Source organism: Idiotropiscis lumnitzeri, chromosome 5 (genome assembly GCF_059441095.1).
Source record: "Idiotropiscis lumnitzeri isolate Australia: NSW breed Sydney's pygmy pipehorse chromosome 5, RoL_Ilum_1.0, whole genome shotgun sequence".
NCBI classification, from domain to species: Eukaryota; Metazoa; Chordata; class Actinopteri; order Syngnathiformes; family Syngnathidae; genus Idiotropiscis; species Idiotropiscis lumnitzeri.
Genome location: NC_142395.1, coordinates 3,943,426 through 3,970,133, shown reverse-complemented (window position 1 = coordinate 3,970,133; position 26,708 = coordinate 3,943,426). Strand labels below are relative to the sequence as shown.

Below are 26,708 nucleotides of genomic sequence, written 5' to 3'. Positions count from 1 at the left end.
TTCTATTACCAAATCATTACACCGCTTTTATCAGAAATTTACATTCACTTTTGCATGTTTTTGTTAGGCTGGTGTGACAGACCTGCAAAGGCAGCAGCAGGAAAACCAGGAAAGAATTCAGGCCCTGGAGAAGCAGCTTAATGCAATGGATGTCCGTTATCGACAAGGAATTGATGGATTGCGGCGGGAAGTAGTGAGCTCAAACAGATGCTGTGACACCATCAATGACCTCGAAAACCGCATCACAGATGCAGAGCGCAAGATCAGCTCAGCTGCAGAAAGTTTTGATGTCCTGCACAACCGCCTGAACAACAACCTTAAGGGAGGAAATGGCAGCAGTAATACGGATGGAGGCTTCCGGGGTGGGGTGATTGGTGCTGAAGGTGGAAGAAGGGGTAGTAGTGGTGATGTCGTGGTAACTGAGGATACACTTGATAATCGATTGAAGGATTTGGAACGACGGGTCAATGGGACTATGGAACAAACTGAACAAAGCTGTGCATATTTGGAAAATGATTTAAAGGACTATTTTCACAGAGAACTTAGTGACCTTCGGACTGTGTTCCTGGACCGCTTTGATGATCAGGCCTTCAGGATTACAGATGTGGAGCTGGATGTGGGCCTTGTGAAGCAAAGGGTGAATGAACAGGACAAGACACTATCAAGGCTATCAAACAGAACCTCACTCCTGGACAGCAAGCTGGAGGAGTGTGGCTGTAGAGGCATGGCAGCAGGAGGGGAAGTAGGAGGAGGAGGGGGGAGTACTATCAATGGTGGAGGCCGCGGTGACCATGCTCGTGGTGGCGGCAGTGGAACTGGTGGGGCTAGAGGTGGCACGAGTGGTGGCAGAGATGGCACTGGTGGAAGTCGAGGGAGCATTGGTGGAAGCAGTGGTGTAGATGAAGTAGTAAGTGGGACTGTGGGAGCCGGAGTATTACCGGGAATAGGAGGAGAAAAAAATAATTCAACAAGGAAATCACTGGAGTGGAGAGTGATTGCAAATGAGGATAAAATTAGACATTTTAACACAAAACTCAAAGACCTGTCTGTGTCTGGAGACTCTCTTAATGATAAGGTAATTACAAGTTTACATTTTAAACAATTTATCATTACCATACAACCATTTGAAAATACGAATATCAACTCTGACATTAATTTTAACAGTATCAGCAGGCAATTGTTGCCATTGTTCCATTTATAGCAATGGGTTCTGCTTCATTCTAACCTCACTTATGTTAAATTATAATCAAATCAAAGACTTACAATGAAAATGTGTTAAAGGTAACAGGAGCTCAGAATTTCTAATCTTTTTATGATTGCTAACTCAAATATTGTCATGTAAATGTTCATATCTTAGGTTGTGGACCTGAGTCATGACATTCGTAAGATCAAGGCTTTGACTGGTGACCATGGTGAACACTTCAACCGTATTGTGACAGAAGTGGAGTTGCTTGGGCAGGACTGTGAAATTTGTGGGACAGTCGAAGATGAGTTGCGGAAGCTGCGGAATCAGTCCAAGGATGCTCTGGGACGCCTACAGAACCACATCAACAGACTTCAGCTGAGTGTGGACTCTGGGGGTACTTGTTACCAGATGTGCTCGCAATTGCAGGATGAAGTTCGTCTACTGCGGGAGGATGTCACACGCTGCACCAATAAATGTAAGGTGAAACGTAATGTTGATGGAACTAATTACTCATTTACAAGGTAATGAAGTACAACTACAGTAAACCACCGTCCATTGCGGGTTCCGAGTTCTTGACCGGATAAGCAGTGGAGAATGGATGGATGGATGGATTTCACTTATTGTGTATATATATATATATATATATATATATATATATATATATATATATATATGTATATGTATATGTATATATATATATATATATATATGTATATGTATATATATATATATATATATATATATATATATATATATGAGGGCTGTCAAAATTAAACCATTAACTCAGGTGATTAATCCCAAAAAATTTAACTCAGTTAAATATTTTAACTCAGCTAACTCAGTTTGGTTTACTTAAAAAATAATTTGCATACTTTGTAAATATTGTACCATATAAGCTGTCTTAAGCACGTCTCAGAACAAAACACTGTGTTTAAGTTACCACTGGGCCTTGCAAACCAACACTGCTGAAGTGTGGCGCTTGTGGGCAGTTTTGAGAATTGTTTCAAAAGTAAATGTCTGTAAAGACATTTAGATTGTATTCAAGAATCCAAGAAAGCTATTACAACAGTCTTTGAATTAAATATACTTCATATTTGGTGATTTTGAATCAATTCCAAGATATTATTCAAGTAAAAATCTGTTATAAGATTCGCAAAAAATAGTAGTTGAAATATGTGATTAATCATGGAATATTTTGTGATTAATTAGTTAAAAAAATTAATCAATTGACTTGATATATATATATATATATTTGATATATTTGATATATATGTATATATATATATATATATATATATTTATATATATATATATATATATATATATATATACAGTAATACCCCGGTTATCGCGGTTAATGGGGACCGAGACCACCCGCGAAAACTGAAAATCCGCGAGGTAGCGGCGCCCCTTCAAAAATGCTTAAAAAAACCTATACAGGTATACAGTATACCCTCCTGTATACAGTACACCATATAGAATACGGGTGGAGAGAGAGAGAGAGTGAAATTCGTGTTATAACAAAAAAAACTAATTATTATTAAAACGTATTATTTTTTCATTCCCCAGCCATTATTTTTGTATTTATTCAATTACTTCTTTTTGTATTTATTTAATTACTTCGACTTTTACCTGCTGGTACGCCGTCCGGTGTGCCCTGTGAAATGAAAGGTGGCATTCTTCATTTATTTATTTATTCATTTATTCATTCATACATAACTGACAGCCTCGCGCTCCGCTCGTGCCCGGGCGGAAGAGGTGCTCCTCTTCGGCTTAATTGTCACGCACGCCGGACCTGCTCCCCCGAAGCGTGTCTCCGTTCGGTTGAACTCGGTTTCATTTCGCCCCGCTCGTGCCCCGGGCGGAAGGTGCTCCTCTTCGGCGTAATTACTACGCACGCCGGCCGGCCTCCTCCGGAGCTCTCGTGCGGTCCCGAACGGAGCGAAATGTCGCCCCACTCGTGCCCCGGGCGGAAGGTGCTCCTCTTCGGCGTAATTACTACGCACGCCGGCCGGCCTCCTCCGGAGCTCTCGTACAGTCCCGAACGGAGCGAAATGTCGCCCCCGATCGTGCCCGGGGGAACGTGCTCTTCTTCGTCCACTCTATCTTCGCCCACGCTCTTCTTCGGCGCACGGCGACCGTCTAACCGCTCCAGCGCCCCGTGGTGCCGCTCGCCGAAACTACAATGCCCCCGCGGAGCGGAGCGAATGGAGAGCCCCGATCGTGCCCGGGCAAAAAAGTTTTAATTTTTGAATATTTTTTAGACCCGCGAAGCACTAAACCCGCGAAAGGTGAACCGCGAGGTATTACTATATATATATATATATATATATATATATATATATATATATATATATATATATATATATATATGGCGGCACGGTGGCCGACTGGTTAGCACGATGGCCTCACAGTGAGAGACAGCATCGGGCGTGGGTTTCCTCCGGGTACTCCGGTTTCCTCCCACATTCCAAAAAACATGCATGGCAGGCCGATTGAACACTCGAAATTGCCCCGAGGTATGAGTGTGAGTGCGGATGGTTGTTCGTCTCTGTGTGCCTTGCAATTGGCTGGCAACCAGTTCAGGGTGTCCCCCGCCTACTGCCCGAAGATGACTGGGATAGGCTCCAGCACCCCCCGCGACCCTAGTGAGGAGAAGCGGTACAGATGATGGATGGATATATATATATATATATAGAGTGCTGTCAAGCAATTACATTTTAATAAATAAATTACATTAATAAAATTCCATAATTAATTGTGATAAATTTTTAACTACTATTTTTTGTGAAGCTTGAAACAGGTATTTATAAAAATATATAAAATTGAGTTAAACGGAGTTAAAATATTTAACTGCATTAAAATTTTTTAGATTAATCTCCAGAGTTGACGCTTTGCGAAGGAGGAGCCCCTCCTCCACTCTGCTCGAAGCACGATGTATTCATCCCCGAACAAACACGCGTTAGACATTTTCCGTCAGTAATCAGCGAAATGGCAGTCCGTCAGTGATGGACAGAGAAACTCCATCGGTACTTACCCAGTTATTGACAGTTCCAGTGATGGACGGAAACCTGTTTCCATTTGTGCTTAGTTCGTCAGTTTTTCCCCGTCATTCGCCGTCAGTGACCAACTGATAGACGTTCCGTCATTACTGAAGGAATGCCCACCTCTGAGATTTTTAAAATGTTTTTTGATGGAAACACATGTATTGTATCAACAGGAGCAAGAAAAAAATAAAATGTTTTTTTAGTATTCAACTTCTTTACTGTTTAGGTGGCAGTTCTGGGAGCACTGGTTCAGCTGGTGCAAATGGAGGTACCAGGGGAGATGGACCAAGTTTGGCTGAGCGGCCTTTAGATGGACACAGTGTGATCGGAGGAGCCATTAACAACAACCAGATGAAGACGCTGCAGGGTGAATTGTCTGAGGTCATCCTGACCTTCAGTTCTATAAACGACACCCTTAAGGGTCTTGAACAAACTGTACAGAAACATGGCAGCGTCATCACTGACCTGGGTAAGCTCAGTTTAATCCCACTGACTCTGCACACATTCTTTACCAAACCATGCTGTGACCGTCTAATTTTCTAACAATTGACAGGAAACACAAAGGATAAAATTATCTCTGAACTGGACAAAATACAACAGGAGGTGACAGAACACATTGAAGAAAGTCGAGACCGGTTGGATGGGATGGACCGAGATGTCAGACGTTTTGAGAGCACGTTGCTGGTAGAGATGGGAGACTGTAAGAGATCAGGTGATGGGCTAGAGAAGAGGCTATCCAAACTTGAAGGTGTCTGTGGAAGGTTGGATGGAGTCTATGACTCCATCCATAAGATCAAGGAAGGTAATTGCATCGTGTTTTCTTTCTCTTCTTAGATGTTCGCTCCAACGTTTGAACAGTTTTATACAGTATGGGACACGTGCTGATAGAAGTTTCAATAAAACTTAGACACTCTGCAATATGTATTTCTACCGATTCACCGTCTTGTTTTGTGATTCCCTTTCCTCTTTTGTATCCCATTTTCAGGATTGAACCAACATGTATCGAGCCTATGGACATGTTTTTCGGGTCTAAACAACTCAATCATTCAGCATGAAGGGATCCTGGACTTCGTTCAGAAGAACCAAGATGACGTTCAGAGCCGGATAAAGAACCTCAACTCCAGTTTGAACCACGTCTTGAAAGATGTGCAGAGTGTCTCAGGCCACACCCTGACTGGTAAGATTCTATTCTCTTATTTTCTATATTTGTACATTTGATTACAAACATTAAATTAGATCTTTTTTCACATTCATGAAATATACACACTCTGAGCGGAAAAACCTGAACTGAGGGTGCCTTGACCGTATTCTCCCAAAGATTTACATCTGTTGTTCACTCCAGAAGCTGCAGTCAGTCCATCACCGTGTGAAGATGAAACATCATATGGCACATTTTTGATTCAGTTAACTGCCGTCTGACTTGAGCTTACAATGAGGGACATAACCGGCCCCAAATGCTAACCAACTACTCGGCGGGCGTATTGTTTGCCCACGCCTTTGGTAATTAAAATTCAAAAACATATTATCTCATAATCACTTGGTAAAAAAATAACCAGAGGCACTTGCGGTACTTTTCTGACCTATGAGGAGCTTCTACTTTAAATATGATGCTGGCAGACTTTTTTGTAAGAAACAGGGCTCCCACTAGTACAGCAGTCACAGTCGCATCTTAGAATCAAAATGACACAAATATTGAATCATTCTTTTAATATGCCTCCATATCAGTTGTAAAAATACTTTAAAGTGACTCGCCCGGTCTGTGTTTCAAGGAAGCTTGGGCACAGCTGCTATCCCTTTATTTATTGGTGGACCTCCAAAAATGCGTTTAGTCATAAGCACAGTATTCTGATGAAATTACTTTTATTGGCTTTATCTCATACAAAATAACAAACACGTGCTCGTGTGGGCCTGTCCAGAGAACGCCCACATTTTAGAGTTACTTCATCCTGAGTACATACTTGGCATGATGGTATAGAAATGACAGATAAGAGTGGGCGGGAGAATGTGAGCAGCTGAGCGCCTTTTCTGATTTACATACATGGGAGAATATGGCCCAGTATTAATTATTTATTCCTTTATCACATTTTGATCTATTGTCTTTATTGTTCTTCTCTTTAAATGATTTCCCCCATTATTTTGTTTAATTTGTTCTCAATTATTCAGTCCTTGTTGGGTTTTTTCCAGAACATCTGGAAAAGGTCTGGATTCTTTAAAATGCAGACACAAACAAATCAATTTCACAAAAAAACATTTATTTTACTGAAAGTTAAATCAGTCGCGAAACCAACAAAGTACTACAAATGACGCTGGTGGAAAACACACGAGGAAAATATCGATTAGAACAAAAAGCGTTTGCAAAAGGCAAGGAGCGGAAAACGGAACGTAAATCGCTTGCCTCAGAAGGACAAGGAATGCCAATTTACGAGATAGCACGAGCGACATAAATACCTATAAGCAAGGAAATTACTTACGGAGGAACTAAGATCGTAACACGAGAATAAGAACGAGACGTTTATCAATTTGCAACTTGGTAATATGAGCGTGAGCAAGAGGAGTAATCCGACGCCGAGTAGTCGGCATGGTGTCCTTAAATAGTCAGTTAATCATGAGCGTGGCGAGTTACAGGTGCGTGGCTGAGGGTGCATCTCTCCAGCCAGTGACGACATGACCCGGAACGAAGTGCTGGAGGGAAACGCCCCCACTCCAGCTGGACAAAGCAAAACATAAACATGACATGGACGAGACAAAAACGGAACCATGACAGTCCTCTACTTCTGACTCTTTTTTTCCTGCTTGGCACATTTGCTTTTCTCACTCCTTTTTTTTTATTAGTCATGGTTCAACACTTTTTCCCCCTTCTGTCTGCATTACACTTCAAACCATTTACAATTATCATCAAGTCTATTTTCTTCTCAGCTAATTCAATGGTTCATTCATTCATCATTGGCCTTGAAAGTTTCACATTTAAATCAGCAAAAGGGTCCTGATGTTCTGGAAGTAGCGGAAATAGCTGTTGATTGGTGTCTTCTTCTGTATTAAATGGAATGGTGGATGGTCAAGGCTTCAAGGCCTTTCCTGCTGGTTCAAACTTGCACCCGAAAATTTGGTATTTGGTCACTGTTTAACCAACAAGAATAATTGTATTTTTGAAAAAAACACACAAAAAAAAAAACACATCATAGTGCAAAAAAATTTAAATCCAATTTGGATTTTGGAAAATGGTCAACTCCTCATCAAGCAGTCACCTTATTGCAGTGGTGGGCCATGAATTTCACACCTGGGCCTTCAGTGAAGTCCTACTTAGTCCATCTTGAATAAATCTTGCTCATAACACCATCATTTATGACACCACGGCTGGACAAATAATATACAGAAACAGTTACACAGTAATGAGTGAGAGTTGGATGACGTTAGCTTCTCTTGAAAGGTCTTGAAAATGGCCTCGCAAGTGTATTTGCAATAATAATAATATAATAATAATAATCCACAGCTTTCCCTCCTTCGGCCATTGTGGTTTAAAAAAAAAGCAAGAATATATTTTACATTTTCGAACGGTCGCCAGTTACGACTTTCGGGTGTGTTGATTCCGCATAGCGTTGCCCCTTCACCAGTGATTTTCCAATCACAAAACGTGTTCATCACCTTTCGCGTAAGGCCAGTGAGAAGGCTCACTGTAACCAACTCATGATTTAATTTGGCTATCGCAACTGAAAGCTCATCGACTTTGACAGAACAGATGCCTGCACAATTGTATCTGAAGGCCTCGGACGAACAGTGCCTACTGGTATTGTGAAATCTGCCTCGCAACACTAGCTGGCTGAATTTTGATTGGATAAAAACTCTCACCTAAAAATACAACACTAGGATATAATATGAAGAATATGAACATGATTTCTTGATTATGATAGGCCAGCAGAGAAGGCCTTGCCTTTGGTAGGTTCACCCATGGCAAACAGGTCATAGGTGAGGGCCCAGACAAAGCACCGCTAGAAAATACTGTACTATACATACTCTTCATTTCTGCAATTATTATTTTGCAGTGTATTATTGCAATTTAAAACAGCTCCAGTGTTTGGCCTCTGGCCAGAGATCTGTATATACAGTTTTGTTGTATGTATTACTGTAGTTAAAATACAGTACCTACATGAGTTGTCAGAAAATTTGGGCCAGGTTGGAGACCTAAAAAAAATATATCACATAATCATAGCTCAAACAATTTTCGTGAGGTGCTCAAACTGTCACGTTCTTCTGTTCACCTCCTGTTCTGGCTGCACTGTCCAACAACAGATTTAGCTTCACTTGCATGTTTGGCTATAAAAGTCTGATTCACTTTAAACATTGTCTGTTCTCACTTAACTCAAAGGGTGTTTACAGCGGTTTCACTGTTGACTTCAGCTCATTCCAAATTTATTACACTCTTAAAAGGGAATAGTCTGTCATTCCTTTCAGCCACACCATGTTGTTATCGGCACATTTGCGATGACAACATATATTTTACAGAGTTGGGTAAGGTCTTGAAGGATCCACCTTGATGTGAGTTGTGTTTCACCAGTGGCTATCTTTCTCCTTCGAGCAAATGAACAATATGCAGTGAGATTAACAATGCAAAGGTAGGTTGAAGACAATGGCAGTTTTGAAAATGGATTCAACCTTCTCACGAGTAATTTAAAACTGGTCAATTATAAGGTTTAGTTTCTGTTATCCTCGCATTACTGTCAGTTGAAAACTTTTGAGAAGGAAAAATGCAAATTACATTTCCATGTACACAGCAAAAAACGGAGTGTTAAAATTCTGGCGTTACATTTTTGGGAGTTGATTTTAACTTCCCAAGTGTAATTTTAACATTTTTAGAGTCAAATGGTGTCCAGAGTAGGTTATGTACGGAGATGATCATCTTGTGTGAGATTAACTCAACCTTCACACCTGTGTTTTGCCATGGGAGAAACGTCTCCAAGGCATTTTCCTCCTCCTTTCCTCCTTCCTGTCACTAGAAAACACTGACATTGAAACAAAATTAGTTTGGGCCCATAAAGCAATTCTGACTCACACAAGAGACTGATCAAAGGTAACAGGCCTGAAATGATCTTTTCACAAGCCGTGTTCTCAACTAACAGGGTTAAAGTTGATGGTCTTGAATGCAAAACTGGACTTAAAAATGCAATGAAATTTGAAATAAATAAATAAATGATAGAGAAGGAAGGTATGTTGTGGTTAAGGAGAGAATGAAAAGAGAAACTGTTACATTAATCAATTTGTATGCGCCACCAGACTGTGATAAGAATTTTTTGAAGTCATTGTAATGTTAACGCTGTGGAAATAGATGGGATTCTGATCTGTGGGGCGGGATATATATAGATAGATAGATAGATACATAGATTGATATTTTATATACAGAGAGAGAGACTACAGACACTAATCACATCACATGCACATTCAAATGATGCTAGAATAGACTTTTAGAATAGTCACCTTAAGGTTAGATAGGTTTCACTGATTTATCAGACCACAGTGCCATATATCTTAAAGAGAATCTGACCAGTAGAAGAAAGAGCGGTTTGGAGGTTGAATCTAGTGTTATTGAAGGATAAGGAATGAGTGAAGTAAATGAAGGGAGATATAACCATATATAGGTAAGAAAATGATCATGGAGGAGTAAATCCAATTATTTTGCGGGGTGCTTTGAAAGTTGTAATAAGAGGGAAATTCATAGCACGGACAGCGCAGCCTAAACGGGCACATGGATGGGCTGAACATTGGCACTTATATAATAGGCCTTTATGTAAAAAAAAAAAAATTCACCCCCCTAAAAGACTGTTGTGATTTGAGGGCTTTTTTGAGATGAGATTTACATGAAACCGGCACGCCTCCTTTTGGAGCTTGGCTTGTTATTTGTATTTCCATCTCAACCTGTCCATGTCATAGCGAGGAGGCAAGCATTGTAATACCTATTGTTTCCTGTCCTGCCTCGGTTTCTCGTGTTCTGTCGTCGCCTTGTGTCAGAACCCATTTCAACCTTGTCGGTCATTTAGCTACGCTCAAGTTTTGTTAAATCTCAGGAGGCAGCCAGGTATGGATATTTCCCCCCGCAAGCTAACATTAGACGCTGCGGTGGTGTTAAAAGTAGCGTTACTGCTCAAGGCAGCAATTAGCTTTTGGTCACTAAACAAGTTTAGCAGCACAAAATCAGCTTCTTTGCATCTGGACATGAAACTCCATGTCGTAGTTTGCATACCAGCCTGGCATCAGTGTGGATGATGCCATCATCTACCTGCTCCACACTTCACTCTTCCACCTGGAGAAGGCGGGGGGCACGGTGAGGATCATGTTCTTTGATTTCTCAAGTGCTTTCAACACCATCCAGCCCGCCTTATTGGGAGACAAGCTGGAGCAGGCGGGAGTGGCCCACCACCTCATCACATGGATTCACAACTACCTCACAAACCGGCCACAGTACGTGAGAACACAGGACTGTGTGTCTGACGTGCTCCTCTGCAGCACGGGAGCGCCGCAGGGAACTGTGCTGGCTCCCTTCCTGTTCATCCTCTACACCTCGGACTACAAATACAATTCCACAACCTGTCACCTGCAGAAGTTCTCTGATGACTCTGCGATTGTCGGCCTCATCACTGACGATGACGATCGGGAGTACAGAGGGGTTACGCAGGGGTTCGTGGACTGGTGTCAGCAGAACCGCCTCCAAATCAACGCTGGGAAATCCAAAGAGCTGGTGGTGGATTTCCGCAAGCGTCGGCACTCTCCACCTGCACCAGTGAATATCCAGGGAACAGACGTTGAGAGGGTCTCAACTTACAAGTACCTGGGTGTTCATCTGAACAATAAACTGGACTGGAGCGACAACACAGACGCTCTCTATAGGAAGGGTCAGAGCAGACTCTTCCTACTCAGGCGGCTGAGGTCCTTTGGCGTTCGGGGAACACTCCTCAGGAACTTCTATGACTCGGTGGTTTCATCAGTCATCTTCTATGGAGTGGTCTCCTGGGCAGGAGGCATCTCGGGCCGAGACAAAAAGAGACTGGACAAACTGGTGAGGATGGCCAGCTCTGTCCTGGGCTGCTCCCTGGACTCTGTGGACTCAGTGGGGGGCAGAAGGATGACGGCAAAACTGTCATCAATGCTGGACAAACCAGCCCACCCATTCAATGACACTCTGAGAACACTTTACAGCTCCTTCAGTGACAGACTTTTACACCCTCGCTGTACCAAAGAGAGATTTCGCCGCTCCTTCCTGCCAACTGCTGTCAGACTTTTTAACAAGAACATTGGGTCAGGCCTACAAACGGGAGGGCATTAGTGCAATTGTGCAGTCCTAGGATGCAATATTAACTACTACTGTACTTTCAGCCAAGGGTGTACTTAAATATTGACCAATGATGTATTTTGTTTACCATTACAGTATTCTTATTACAATACTTCTATCACTGTAGTATTTCTACCACTGCAGGATGTTCACTATTACAGTACTTTTATCATTGCAGTACTTTTATCATTGCAGTATTTTTCTATCATTGCGGTACTTTTACTATTACAGTACTTTTACCATTGCAGTACTTTTACCATTGCAGTACTTTCATCATTGCAGTATTTTTCTATCGTTGCAGTACTTTTACTATTACAGTACTTTTACCATTGCAGTATTTTCTATCATGCAGTACTTTTCTATCATTTCAGTACTCTTACCATTACAGTACTTTTATCATTGCAATATTTTTATGATTGCAGTATTTTCAATCATTCAGTAGTTTTTATCATTACAGCGTTTCCCCCTCCGTATAATGGACAAACATTAGGAGTGTTTCCTTACACTTAGATACGTTTATACTGTGTATATTTGCATGCTTTTTCTGAATGTCTGCTGCTAATGTTATACATTAACGGCTACATTACGCCGCCGACTCTGTGTGATCTATATCTTTGCTGCTGTAACACCTCAAATTTCCCCATTGTGGGACTAATAAAGGACATCTTATCTTATCTTAGACACCTGCCAAAGCTCATGCAGTCAAGTACATTAACGTCGGCCAGGCAGACAATTCTTGAAACCATCTGCGTCATGATGCAAGTGGGCGTCAATTTCAGATAACCTCTTTGATCAGCCCGGGAGGTCTTTATTGATGTTTTGCGTCGCAGTGCGGCATGTGCTTTTTAAATGGCTGCTTTGAGAACGTAAATGTTGGATAGCGAGTTCCATGACAACTCCAGTTGTCATGCCTTTTCAAAATGAGACTTTAAAGCACGCCCGCGATGACCCTCGTGAGGATATACAGTGCAGAAAATGGATGGATGGACACGACTATATCGCTGGGTCTCGCCGCACTCAGGCGTCATTTTCTTATGAGTGGTGCAGGTGTAACCTCTGGAGTGGCCTTGCGTAAATGTAAGCCAAGCGAACGTTTAAAGATTTAAATCTAATCTATGACAACCTATTAACAATTAAGCTTCTGAAAAGTCTCTCGGAAACCATTGTGTTTGCATTTCTTGGTGACTTATGATGAAAATAAAAAATTGAGACATAAAATTCATTGAAGATGCATGTAGAGTCTTCATTTATTACTCTTTTAAGTTAGCCATGAAAAGTCTAATTGTTTTGTAATATTTTCAGAGATGCAAATGAGCCTAATCAGAGAAGTCCGCATACATTCTGGGGTTGTTTTTCCATATTATTTCTACAATATTAGCTATGTAATTATGATGATTTTGAATTAATAAATTTAACAATTTTAAATTGAAGGGAGGTTGGCCATATTGCTACTTAAAAATGTGAAGAATTCTAGGTGTTTACTGATTTAAAAAAAAAAAAATTGTATGTTTGAGAAAAATGTACCATCCTGATCCCTTGATGAGGACCAAACACGAATTGTATCAAAACTTAATAAGACAACTCAGCGAATTACAAGAACAGCATAAACCTGAATAATGAAGCTAGATCCAAGAAGGTTAAGGGTAAAATAAGCATTAAATGTAATTCATAAGATTAGGAGTCCCCAACATAATGAATGAGTTATTAAAAGACCCCGAGGAAACAGAGTAAGCATTTGAGGAGTATTAGAAGGCTTTATACACACAACCAGATTAACCAGATGAAGATAGTATCTAGACATGGTTTAGATTTACCATCTATTGGGCTAGAATAATTTGTTGAACACTGGGATTACGGAGGAAGAAATGGAGAATGCAATCAGTACAACAAAAAATTGCAAATTTTTGGCCAGTGACGGATTCCCCTCAGTGTTTTAGATAGGAATTATGTCCCCTTTTGTTAGTGTTAAGATTCTCTATGAAGAAAGGCAAAACTCCCCCGTCCTGGAAAGAGGCCATTGTCTCTATAATTCTTAGACATACAAAAATAAAAAATTATGTCATAGCTACAGGCCAATATCTGTATTTAATGTTGATTATTAGCACTATAACTCAATTATTTCAAAACAATAGGAGTCGTTCCTGCCTGATGATTTTTATTGTTGGACCGATTTAATTAAAGCAAAGCAGAACCGGGATAATTCAAGGAAAACAATACACCTTGTGGATGATAGAGTGGGGTTGGCCTCACTGAAGATTCAATCAGATGTATACGGACAACGGTGAGCAGTAAGAGTCAAAGTGAATGGCAGCCTGACAGATCGAATCAAGCTTGAAATGTCGACTAGACAAGGATGTTGCTTCTCAGCAACATTCGGCGATGACTTACAGTTGTGCAACGTATCATCTTTGATCCATGATCTGTAACGTTTAAGCAGCATAGTTCGGGCCGGGCACGTCCCGCGGAATGATTGGTGTGGGAAAAAAATTTGCGGTTTCACATTAAGGCAAAATGATCAGTCCGCATTCACGATGAAAGCATCAGCGGAAGTTGAAAACACTCATAAGTCACATGTAAGGGAGCATTTTGGCAACTTGACAACATGACAAGGAAGCGGCAAACAAACGAACTAACACAACGAACACGCCGCCACTTCAAAGCCTAACTTCAAAATAATGCTTACCAAATAATACATTGAGTCATTCATGCCAATGCAATAGCCTTAGGAGACTTTTACTTTGAACTTGGCCCAGGGGGTGGCGTAACGGCTAACTTGACTTCCGTTTTCAACATTTTGATTTGTCTTATCGCAGTTTTAATTGAAATTAAATAGTTGCCACCAGCATCAACACAACACCATCCTGAAATCATATTGAGTCGCTAATTAAGGAAGCTCACACCCCTTGTTTGGAACCTGTGGACTGCCGTTTTATACTTAACTTATTTTACGTGATAACATACTGTATGTGTACAGGTATTTAACATAATATGTTGAAATACAGGCCCACCCGGACCTCCAGGAGAGAGAGGCTTCAATGGGCTGCCAGGTCCCCAAGGGCCACCGGGACCTTCTGGAAGACCAGGAGAAAGTGGAACACGTGGGCTACCAGGTAGAACTGTCGATATATTGATTCTCAAATGCTCTAATGCATGATAAATCAGATTAATTTAGATTCTCAAGCAACTTTTGTCTAACTTACTTTTTTGTAGTGTCTTGTGATTTTATTATGGAATTCAGTTTCTTTTGGAGGAGGGGTGAATCTGTCTGGCATTTTTTTAACTTAAGTGTAAAATGCGTCCATAATTTCCAAATATGTGTATCCCCAGTTTACAGCCGTCTTCATATCACCCTAAATATTTCATTTGGATTTAGGACAAATAAGTTTCTTCTGTCAAATCCATTGTTTGTTTGAGTTAGATGTCTATGTTAACTATTTGCGGTGCGGTTGGTTGTCTCGAAAACAATGGAATTCCTTCATCTTGAGTCTTTTCAGCAGGTGCATGAAATTCTCGAGCCAAAATTGACTGGCATTTGAAATAGTTTAAACTGCAATTCCCGCAACCTTGAGGAAAGCCTTGTTACATTTTAAGGAAAGGTTTGAATGTACACATATTGTTTGACAGATCTTTTTTTTTTTTTTACAACAAAGTATGGTGTTGTGTTTCTTGGCTTGTTATACGAGCTTTACTTACTTTCTGTCTGTCAAATGTAGCTACTTCCGAAGGTGTAACTTTGATCATTTATGGAAGCGGAATTTAAACGAGTCCAGCTGCTCACATCTTCATGGATACCATTTAACTATAGAAGAAGACTATAGAATGTTGAGTTAATCTCAATAAATGACGGTTTTGAGTGTAACTATTATATTGTAATTAAGCAACTGTTACCTATTGAATGTTTTTACTGATTACCGATGTGCTTTTTTTAGGTCCCAAAGGAGAAACAGGTGTGTATATACTTTGTTTGATAAATTTGAAAGACAAAACTATCTCATGATCAGTTATTTCATTGTGCTTTACAACAGAAATCATAGTGACGATGAGTAATGACAGTGATCATTTTAATCATCATTAAAGGGGAAGTCAACTCCCCAAAATTATTTGCAATATGTTCCATGTGTCTTCACATCGCAGCTGTTTTCTGAAGCTGAGCCATGATTGGTCATTAGCTGAGCCTTGATCAACTGTGCTGTCATTTTCAGTTGACAACAAATGACAAAATGGCCGCCCTCTGAGGTGGATAAAAACAGGTGGATTTTTCGTCTTAACTCATAGTCCACAAACGCAATATTAGTCAGTCTTGTTAAGAATTTTTTGGGGTTGACTTCCCCTCATCTAAAATGTTACTCTAGGTCACACGAAGCATGACACTAAATGTTATCAATAATTCTCAGTAAGCACATATACAATTTTGGCCACATCAATAAAACGATGTCTAGGTATGGAAATCAAAAGACAATTCAGAGTAATTTGATTCCTTCGAATCGTGTTTGCTTGCCTGAGGATTCCACTTATCAATCCTTTTACGTCGTGACTGAATGATGATGTCTCATGCAAGCAGTGTGTTATGGTTCAGAACTTTTCCAACATTGTGTCATATAATCTCGAACTGATAAAAGCGCGGTTTTGTAATTGCTATGGCTGTGGTTTAATTGGTCGTTACTTTAATGAGAGTGCGGTGGAGGTGAGAAGGGGTTCACAGGAGGCCAAGCGAATGCTGCTGCACTGGTTTTCAGTGTGGTTTCCGTCTCATGAGACATGGAGGCGAGTCTCTAACATGCTTGATCTTTACACTTTGCAAGGTTAACAAAACTTCCTGTGTGCTAAAAAAAATACTCACCTTGTACATGTATTGTGTATTTTGGGATGTTTTGGCTCCCATCGTATATCGGCGCACGTGTGTGTGGAAGTGTTTGATGGCTGTCTGATTTTTGCCGCCTTTGTGAGAGTTGACTTTGATGAATTAAAACAAATTAAGTTGCCACATGGTCAAATATTAAGAGGATGAATTACGGCGTATGTTTCAAACTAAAAGACAGGGGAAAAGATGTTTCATGATGAGATGCTGCAGTGTTGTAATGCCCGCTGGCGCTTATTTGTTATTGAAATGGAAAGATATTACATCGTAAGAAGGCAGGAGTGTGCATTGCGTTAGCTTTGTTGCAAGACTAATGTAGCATCAAAGACTAACACAACTGCATCTGCTTTTCTTTTACATCATTTTTTTGCTGCACACTCCAGGCATGACCAATTACCTGTGACATCTAACTATTGCATTAGTTCAGCAAGCGTAGAGTAGAGTAGTGCCAGCCAGTGTTTAAGAGCAGAGGTGGGAGTAAGGCACACATGTGCAGGTCACAAGTCTCAAGTCTCCACCGAATTTCAAGCTCGTGAAGTCATTACTTGAATCAATGTACCGTATTTTCCAGACGGAAGTCATAAGTCAAGTCATCAAATATTGCTCAGTCACAACATATGATGGAGTGATAAAATCTTTTTATTTCCACTAATCATACTACAAAAAGTACTAAAAATTAAATGAATATTTACATGTCTAAAACTAAAATGATAACTTAACTTGTAAAATGAATGTCTACTCTTAAATTATTTAGATCTTAAAGTGGTGATAAATACTGAAATACACTGACTGTAGGCATGAACATCTTTCTGGTGACAATCTGTGACCCAAATCTGATTAGTGTATGAAAATGGGTGAAAGAAAGACATCTCAAAAACTTCAACATCAACTTTGTGCACTTTGCAGCTTGTCACTATTGATTTCTTTTTCATTCTATTAATTTCTTTAAACTATCTTGTATTGGAGCAATCCAAAAGTAAATAAATGCATTCAAGTTACATTAAAATTACGGCACTTTGATTACATTACTAACTGCATTTTTTTAACAAGTAACTAGTAACTGTATGTGTGTATCCATTTAATAGTCAGATGCACCCCAAGTGTGCAATAAATAGGTCATATATTCTCATACCTACTGTTGCCGAATGGTATTCGTTTTAATAGTATAACTTGATCAAGTCTCTTCTAACAATTCATACTAAAACAAATAAATTACTGCATGTATCATTCCTGCTAATATCGTATCGGAATCGGACATTGCTCTAGGTCACAATATCAGTATTATCTCATCATGGCGATAATACTGACTATGTGGAATTGATTGTTGTATAATTATGACTGATTTATCATTTCTTAAATCAAGAACTCACTTGTGGATTTTTTACTCGTAGCCGTTTCTATGGTGTATCTGATTTTGTGGTGTGAGTGTTTTCCTTGCTGAAGACTGAAGTATGTCTTCCACACACACTTCCAGTTCCAGTTACGTATCAGGATTCTAAATAGGACCTGCAACAATTTTGTTCTACTCCAAAAGTTATGTATTGCAAATTTTTGAATATTTGAAGAATAAGTTCGCAAAGCAATTAAAAATGTTGTTTTAATAATAATAAGTATTAATGATTAATAGAAAATGCAGTATGCTGAGCATAAAAATGTTACAAGTCTTTAATTAATTGGCTTGAATTTCCAGTTTTCATTTTCTGTTGTTCTATTTGTCTGTTGTTCAGGATGTTCTTGGAAGTGAGCTTTGGTTAACAGCAGGACACTTTGGTAATTTTCTTCAATCGTCATGGCAGTTTGGTTGTCATCGCTGACCTTTATACCAAACTCAGCAGAATCAGTGGCCAAAGCAAACGGCTTATCGTTTGCGTCTATAAGAAACATATTTATCAGCCAGATTTTGTCTCGATGCAAAACGTTCCTGTTTATGTCAAGTAGTTTGTACAAAAGTCAAGACTATTTTGAAATGAATCACCCAGCCGAGTTGTGTTAAGCACATTTGTTAAAAACATCGACTTTCCGTAACTGGTGCCAAATCGAGTAAGTGGAGCGATGGCGTGACTTCTGGCTGTGCGTGTGTGCAGCACATTTAAAGGGAATGAGAAAAGTCATTTTGATTGGTGGCAAAAGTGTGCTGTGTCCAGACCCATAACGGCCCAAACCACTTTTTCTTTTAAATATGCTGCATGCGTGTGCCAAACTACCAACAAGATATATAGATTTAGTCAATGCTCCGCACCGGACTTGGACCAGTCCTGGAAACAGAGCTCTAAGTGTGGGTGTCAATGAGATACTAATTTGTAAAACGTGTATTTTCAGGACTTCCAGGTGTTGATGCTCATTTACCCAAATTGTCCTTCTCTGCTGCCCTTACTGTTCCCATGGAGACCCCAGGGACCATTATCTTTGACAAGATTTTTGTAAATGAAGGAGACTTCTATGACACCAGGACAGGTAAACATATTTTACAGTGTTCATTTATTTTCTCTTGACAATGATTTACATGCCAAGAATCGGATGGTTTTTGATGAGTTTTAAATAAATCCAGATCATCAAGTGTACTACTGACTACTGATACATTTTTGTATTCAGGGAGTATTTTTGCAGTAACCAAGTGCTAATCTCTTGCCTTCAGGTATTTTTACCGCCCCAGTAGATGGACACTACTTTTTCAGCGCCATCCTAACGGGCCACAAGAATGAGAAGATAGAGGCAGTTCTTTCAAAATCCAACTATGGCATGGCCCGCGTAGATTCTGGGGGCTATCAGCCTGAGGGTTTGGAGAACAACCCTGTGGCTGAAGTTAAAACCTCTCCAGGTTCGCTCGCTGTTTTCAATATCATTTTGCCCCTGCAGACTCAGGACACAGTCTGCATTGACTTGGTGATGGGAAAACTGGCCCACTCTGTGGAACCACTTACCATCTTTAATGGGATGCTGCTCTATGAAGACATGTGATGGCTTCCTGCTGATGTCTGAAACATTTAAAACACTAAATGACAAGGACAGAGTACCTGACTAACGGAATTTCCAGATCCAGTCAAGACAAGCCCACAGGAGGCAGCACCAAAACAATGATGTTACTTTGGTATTCAGAAGTGACCAAGAGCTATTCTTTCAAAAGACGTTGAGTATTGCAAAGGAATGTTTCTTTATAATGTATATGATCATGTGACAAGAAACTTGGTTAACCAGTTTTATGTGATAGTCCTATGAGTTTTCTTTTCTTCACAGGATTGATTCATATGGATTAAATCAGTAGCACTATACACCATGACTGTTTATTGCTTGAGGTTAGTGTTAATTACAATTCAGTTGTTGAAAACCTAGCCCGATTTTGTAGGCAACTTTATGTCAAGTGTGGTACCTTGAGGACATGTGGTATCAAGTGAATGTTTGTAGACTTATCACCTTTTTCAAACGTTTTCATGGAATCTTGTATTTCTATGAATACCGCAATTATACTATTCAGTTTACTGGCTAGTAAGAGATTCCGTTGTGAATGTTTTATAATAAATTGCACATTTTGTTGTTGTTTGTTTTGCCGTATGGGTTTATGACACTCACAAGACTATTTTGATTGACAAGGAAAATAGATTCTAGCAGTACCAGTATTCTGTGTTTGGTTAGTATCTGCAGTTGGTTACTAGAATTCTAACCTAATAAGAGCACATTAGAATTACTGTCTTACAAAATGTCCTTGTTTTATCTTAAAGAGAACAGAAGGTATTAAAAATGTAAATAGTTAATGCAGACATTTTTGTCATGTTCATTATTGCGTTATGCTTTGAAAATTTTGAACAGTGAATTGTGTGTGTCGTGTGCGTGTGTGCATGCGTCCATGCGCATGTCTGTGTGTGTATATGTCACTCAAACGATTTATCTGGACATTTTATTTTTTAGACTATTAGTGCTCCGGAGTATAAGTCACATTTTTGCGGGAAATGTATTTTCCAATTCATGGTGTTTAACAAATACAAAGCTGTTGTAACAATCCCCATTGATTATTTAAACTGCTTATACACCCCCTAGCAAAGACTGAAGCAGATTTTTTTACTATTTTACTACTGAACCAGCTGAGCTCATTGAGTTGGCTGCTGGTTGATTAATCTTTTCCAGATGTTTCCACCTCCTCCAGCTCAGTTCAGATTACCGTTGAATATTTACCCATGTCACTGTGGGAGGGGCCACTCTTGGATGTATACATTCAATGGGTCAGTTCAAGTTGCACACAAAGCACATGTCAAAAAGATCAAATCAGATCACCCATCTACCTGCAAAGCTACCAATCAGGAAACCGTAAAAAAAAAAAGAAAGAAAAAAAAGAAAAACATCTGGAAGTAGTTCTCCAAAGTTTTATTGTTACCATGGTTGTAACCTGCAGGTTGTCACCAAGCTTCTGTGTTTCTTTATGGGCGTATGCCTTTGAGGGTCTTAAACTAGATTAGAAAGTCAAAAATGAGACCAACAAACAGGTTTTAGAATCCCTTGCTGGATTTAGCTAGACAAATGTGTGAGTGATACATGGGGAATTTATGTCATGTCAGTTTGACTTGGCCTTTTCTGGCCAACTGAACTGACATGAGTAGCCAGAAAACAGCTCATGTACTTTAGCAAAGAGCCACACAAACACCAAGTATTTATACAAAACTTTGTTCTATGGTGTTATACATTAATCATTTTCTATTTGATTGTTAGAGTAGTAGAAATGGACCTTCTCAACTTCACATATGCTAGCGTACTATTACTACACAAACTGTGACACACTAACACCTTGCTTTTGGCAAAGTTGGTTAAAATTCAAATTAAGCCTGCACTGTAACAATAATTCAAAATTGATTTGAACATTGGTAAAGCGACTATATCAAGGGTGGGCAATTAATTTTGCAAAGAGGCCTCATGAAAAACTGGAATGCTTGCCGAGGGCCAAGCCAACATTCTTACTTCAGCTTTGTCTATATTCCATCCATTATCTGTACTGCTTCTCACGAGGGTCGCGGGGCGTGCTGGAGCCTATCCCAGCTATCTTCGGGCAGTAGGCGGGGGACACCCTGAACTGGTTGCCAGCCAATTGCAGGGCACACAAAGATGAACAACCATTCGCACTCACACTCATACCTAGGGGCAATTTAGAGTGACCACTCAACCTGCCACACATGTTTTTGGAATGTGGGAGGAAACCGGAGTTTCTAACTAACTGACTAACCCTAACCCACGCAGGCATGTGGAGAAAAAAAACACAATGAGGTGAAAGTGAAGCGCCGTGAATACTTTCCGGATGTAACGTAATGGTGAAGGGTAACACAAACCAAAAGCCTCCTGTTTGTTTTGTCTTTCTGTAGTAACATAATTTCATCGATAGATGGTGGTGTTATTCTGTGCCAACTGATTTCAGGAAGAGATTGCAATCTCAGATGAGACCGGCTGCTCAATGGTACCTCTACAAGAAAAATGAAAACTCAGCAATTATGACATTGAAATCATTATTATAAATAAATAAGCTCATTGGAAACCAGAGGCCACAATTGAAAATAATTTTATTTAATCTTTTCCTTTTTACTACTACTACTGCCTGGACATCCATGCAAGAGTTAGTTACACTTGTGTTTGACCAGTAGAGAGTTTTGAACATGTGAAGGACTTCTGTGTCAGCAACATAAACTCAAGGACACTTTGTGAATTGCATCATCAGTACACGTGACCTGCTGATTCACAGTCACCAATTTCTGTGATGCTGCGGTTTTAATGCAAATGGCCACGCTACAAACCAAAATTGTAAAATATGCTGATACAGTTCTAAGCAGCATAAATAACCTGAATATTTAATTTTCCTCTTCATAAAGGACTTCATCAATGAGCACATCGTTGTCATCAACAGGGATGTTCTGACACAATTGCTCCTTATAGGCCAAAGCGATGGTGTAGGGCTTCCCTTTGGGGTGCTGGCGGCAGCGCTCCAGATAGGTGTCATAGAAACCCTTGCCCCTACCCAGACGCTTGCCGGACAGGTCAAACCCAAGACCTGGCATCAAGATGAGGTCCAAACCACCTAGAAAACATCGGTTAAAAATGAGTGTTACGATTTGTTGCAAATGAAGTCATACAGGTTCGAATGTAGAATGTAAACCGAATTATTGTGCTACACCGTATGTTTTTTTTAAGGTTAATTTGTAATTTATTTCACCATATTCAAATTCAAAGGTAAAAAAAAATAAAACACCAATTCATATATTGCAGAGTGTCTACCTGCAGAAAATGCTTCTTCTCTGCTCTTGTCATCTTCAGCAGGCTGTTGGATATTCCAAGACGTCTTGGGTAATGTGGCCATGTCCTGCATACTGTTGAGCTTCAGCATGTCCATATGGTTGCTGCTGTGGTCATATCTGGGTATGAAGCAGCTTTTACCCACTTTAAACACATCTTTGATGATTTCCTCCGTGTGCACTTCATCATCCATGCTGAGAAACAGTGCAATACGTTTACAAGCCACATATTTTGGGTGTCGAATGAGCTGAAAGAAATAAACAGGGCAAGACAATTAGATTCAACAGCACAGTCAAACGAGTGATTACCATTGATGTCTCATTGTGTCATCAATACTTCATAATAAGACTCAAGACCTCACGCCGCTTTGCAGCTGTTGGCATTTGTTGTGAGCTTCAAGTTAGTTGCCGAGTTAGAGAGGCACACTGCCCGTGAGAAAAGAATAATCTGAGTGTAGAAGCACTCGTGTAGGATTAGCACTTATGTTTATTTTTTATTGTGGCCGGTATGTAGTCATTGCAACGTTATGTTTGCTTGTTGCAAGCTTGCGTACACATTTTCAGCTCCAGCAGATGACAAGTGTTGCTCTTCCAGTCACAATGTCCTGGGTTCGATAAGAATTTGGCAGTTTTAAACTTAATTTATATATACACACATCAACATTGTACTTACAATGTTATATTTCTTACTTGGGCCAAATTTGCACTACACATCTACTGCTAAAACTGCAATATTGCTACTCATGGACATCTTGCCACAATTTAGTCAATAATCTTATTTCATCCTGTACATTTTACCTCATGGTCTCCTTAACCACTTGACACCATAGAGCAAATAAAGCACCATGAAACTTTGATCTATGTGCAGGCGATACAGGTGAACACCTGTATCTTTTATTTGATGCGCATCAAAACAAAGACAAGTAGACTGAAAAACAGTTTCTTCCCAAGAGCCATCTCCATGCTAAACCCTCACACACAACTACCATTACCTTGTAGACCAGCAACATAACGTGTTTTTACATCCAATTTTGTATTTATTTTCTATTTAATTATTTAATGTGTAATTAATCTAATATATGTAATTAAATTAATGTTTTAATGCACTGGAGAGGAGAGATCTCTAATCTTGTTGCACACTGAGTACAATGACAATAAAGGGCTTTCTGATTCTGAAAACTATTGTGCTTCATGAACCTTCATTTCGCCATTGCTAGTTTTCATTACCTATATAGTTTCAGATCACGTGATCTGTATTTGTTAGACCACCACGGCAGATAAGATCAGAAAAATTCTCTATTCAAACGTTCAATAAGCACCGGAACAAATCGATGAGTCAACCTCCAACGGTGGTGTTACCTCGTGGGAAAATGATACAGTAAAAGTCCCTTTACCACGGCGCGCTCCATATTTGCGGTCTCACTATTTCACAGATTGTATGTGCAGTTAATATTATTTACTTTATTTAGGATTAGATGCAATTCCACTTTGAACAACTAAACTGCGTATATAGTGTGATAAGTTTGTTAGTTTGGGATCTGTTACTGTGAACACAGAGAAGGATTAGCACTGTTTGTACAATATTTATGTGCTATTGAATGCTCTTGCTCTGTGACAATATGTGTTGATTGTAAGTGCGTGTTTAAAGACCTTTCTAAACAATGGGGCCGACAGTTTTATTGAATAAGGCGGTGGGTCGAGGCTGGAAGGGCGGGGGACTGACCGTCAAAAAGGGTCAAGTGCCAAGCTCTGCGACACAAAGTTTACAAAATCCAACAGTATTGAGCTGATATGCCGTCAGAAAAAAACTGCCAATTGACATTTAAAAAATATTTTCATGGCCTATGGCCTATGATATATTATGATTGCACAAAATAATTTACCCTTTTTAAACTGTATTTTCTTCCCATTGCATCACTACCATTTGATTTGGTTTAATTTGCTGTCCCCAAAATATATTTGATCGTTTTGCTTTTAATACCGGGAGGAATTGTGCCATTGTGTATGATGTGGTAAGTATAAATTGCCGAGCCAATAACTTTTACAAAACAATACAACTTTATTTATATAGCGCATTAACAACATTGGACAGAAGTTGTAACAACGCGCTTTCCATAAACATAAATAAACATAAATTAGCAGAACAAAAACAAGAGTGTCACGAGGTAAAATTTTGAACAAGTTTAAAGTGGGTAAAGCAAGTTGTTAAACTTACATTAAAACTTGCAACTTGACGATCAGCGACATCTGTATGTGTATTAACTTCACCGAAGTCAGAGGAACGAAATTGAGTTTTATTTGTGTAACGCCACCCGATTGCAATAGACTTCTAAACACATTTCCGATTTCGCCAATAATTTACCTTAATTACGGTACTGATAAGCGCAACTTAAAAACACCATTTTGACATTAGTGTCAAGATCCAATTTCCTTACCTTTTGGCAAACAATCAAAGACTGTCTGCGTTTCTCCTGTTCACTTAAGAGAGCAACACGCCGCTTTATTTCTTTTCTAAGCGCCTGTTTAGCTGCCCGCATAGCGGCCATTCTGCTGCTGTAGATTGAGTGCAAAGTCAACTTTATCTGTGTTTCGGTTGTCTGCACAAATAAGCAATTTTTTTAACATCCGTGGCGTCATAGCCTTATTAAATATTAACCGTTTTGCATGAGCTTGGAAAGAAAACGTTTCTGTCCGAGGCTCTGAACAAATACGCAACCTCTGACCCCTGTACTTGTCGCTATTTCCACGATACATAGCTTCCTCGTTGAAATGGTGAGCATGTTTCTACGTACGTCAGCGAGTCCACCATATTGAATGTGGCCCATTGTACCTACTATACCAGTCGATTGACTAAACTAAATAAACCATTTTTTTTCAGGACTGACCAATGCCTCTTTTACACTGACAGACACACGCACAAACTTTTTGTGGCATGTTTATTCTTATGATAAACTCATACCGTATGGGATTTGCATCAATGGTGCAATAGATGGGTTTTCATGAATGGTGATATGGCTTCATGCTTACTCTACAAATAGTGATCCGAAAGTAATCGCTGGATACTTTATTGATGAGGTGTCATCAAGAAATAAGACTTGTGCCCGAATTCGTTCTGATCCTGGCACGGAGAACTGAAAAAAAAAAATACTCAGAAAAAAAGAAAAAAATTACTCTGAACAACTGGAAACCAATTACTTTGAAAGATAGAGTGGAAAAAATACTCAGAAAAACGAAAATTCCCATTCACTCACTGATTACACTCACTATATAATCCACCTACACTGACTACCTGGCGTCGGATTGTTATCCTACTTGCTCATGCTCCCGTACTTCGATCGTTATCTTGTTCAAGTGTTTCTTGTTGTCGCGTTTTTCTTTCATTTCGTTATCAGCTACAGCTCGGCTCGTTTTCTGTTCTCTTTTTCTGTCGATGATTGGTTTCCTCTTATCCTTCCGTGGTAAGCAATCTTCGTTAGTCATTCCTTGCCTTTTGCAAGCATTTTTCGTTCTATAGTTATTCCCTTTTCCTGGTGCGAGTGTTCCACCAGCGCTTTACGTTCTTTCCGCCGATAGATTGGTATTATATATATTATAGCCGATAGACCCTCATAGTCCTAGATTGTAATTGGATACTGACTATATTGTGATTATAATAAATATCTTTGTATCACCACCTTTTTTCCCCTGTCTGCGTTTGGAGAGTCCTGCTCAATCCTCCAGCTCTGCTGGAGGATCATAACATTCACAGGGCACACTGGACGGCGTACCAGCAGGTAAAAGTCGAAGTAATTAAATAAATACAAAAAGAAGTAATTGAATAAATACAAAAATAATGGCTGGGGAATAAAAAAATAATGTTTAATAATAATTTGTTTTTTTTTTGTTATAACATGAATTTCACTCTCTCTCTCTCTCTACCCGTATTCTATATGGTGTACTGTATACAGGGGGGTATACTGTATACCTGTATAGTTTTTTTTTAAGCATTTTTGAAGGGGCGCCGCTACTTCGCGGATTTTCAGTTTTCGCGGGTGGT

General features: G+C 39.7%; 2 protein-coding genes across 2 annotated transcripts in view; one reads left to right on the top strand and one right to left on the bottom strand.

Annotated features, from left to right (window-relative positions):
- The window catches only part of emilin1b (elastin microfibril interfacer 1b), a 49,984-nt gene extending 29,822 nt beyond the window's left edge, over positions 1-20,162 (top strand). Inside the window, exons 6-14 of the mRNA XM_088297189.1 lie at positions 68-1,075; positions 1,358-1,661; positions 4,460-4,702; positions 4,787-5,035; positions 5,219-5,410; positions 14,554-14,661; positions 15,481-15,498; positions 18,729-18,863; positions 19,045-20,162. Coding sequence (XP_088153315.1) covers positions 68-1,075; positions 1,358-1,661; positions 4,460-4,702; positions 4,787-5,035; positions 5,219-5,410; positions 14,554-14,661; positions 15,481-15,498; positions 18,729-18,863; positions 19,045-19,367 — 2,580 coding nt within the window. The 3' untranslated portion in view covers positions 19,368-20,162. The remainder of the gene's footprint in view (positions 1-67; positions 1,076-1,357; positions 1,662-4,459; positions 4,703-4,786; positions 5,036-5,218; positions 5,411-14,553; positions 14,662-15,480; positions 15,499-18,728; positions 18,864-19,044) is intronic.
- Positions 20,163-21,929: 1,767 nt separating this feature from the next.
- Positions 21,930-25,397, bottom strand: mthfs (5,10-methenyltetrahydrofolate synthetase (5-formyltetrahydrofolate cyclo-ligase)). The gene is made up of 3 exons (XM_088296704.1): positions 25,108-25,397; positions 22,656-22,920; positions 21,930-22,458 (listed from the first exon to the last, which is right to left on the bottom strand). The coding sequence occupies exons 1-3, from the start codon at positions 25,216-25,218 to the stop codon at positions 22,232-22,234; spliced, it is 603 nt and encodes a 200-aa protein (XP_088152830.1). The 5' UTR covers positions 25,219-25,397; the 3' UTR covers positions 21,930-22,231.
- Between the last annotated feature and the right edge of the window lie 1,311 nt (positions 25,398-26,708).

What these genes read in the sequence shown, in the direction of transcription:
- mthfs (XM_088296704.1), bottom strand. Translation starts at nt 25,218, where the DNA reads ATGGCCGCTATGCGGGCAGCTAAACAGGCGCTTAGAAAAGAAATAAAG. An exon ending in CTTTGATTGTTTGCCAAAAG is followed by an intron (nt 22,921 to 25,107) that starts GTAAGGAAATTG and finishes TATTTCTTTCAG; the next exon opens with CTCATTCGACACCCAAAATA. An exon ending in AGAAGAAGCATTTTCTGCAG is followed by an intron (nt 22,459 to 22,655) that starts GTAGACACTCTG and finishes GATGTTTTCTAG; the next exon opens with GTGGTTTGGACCTCATCTTG.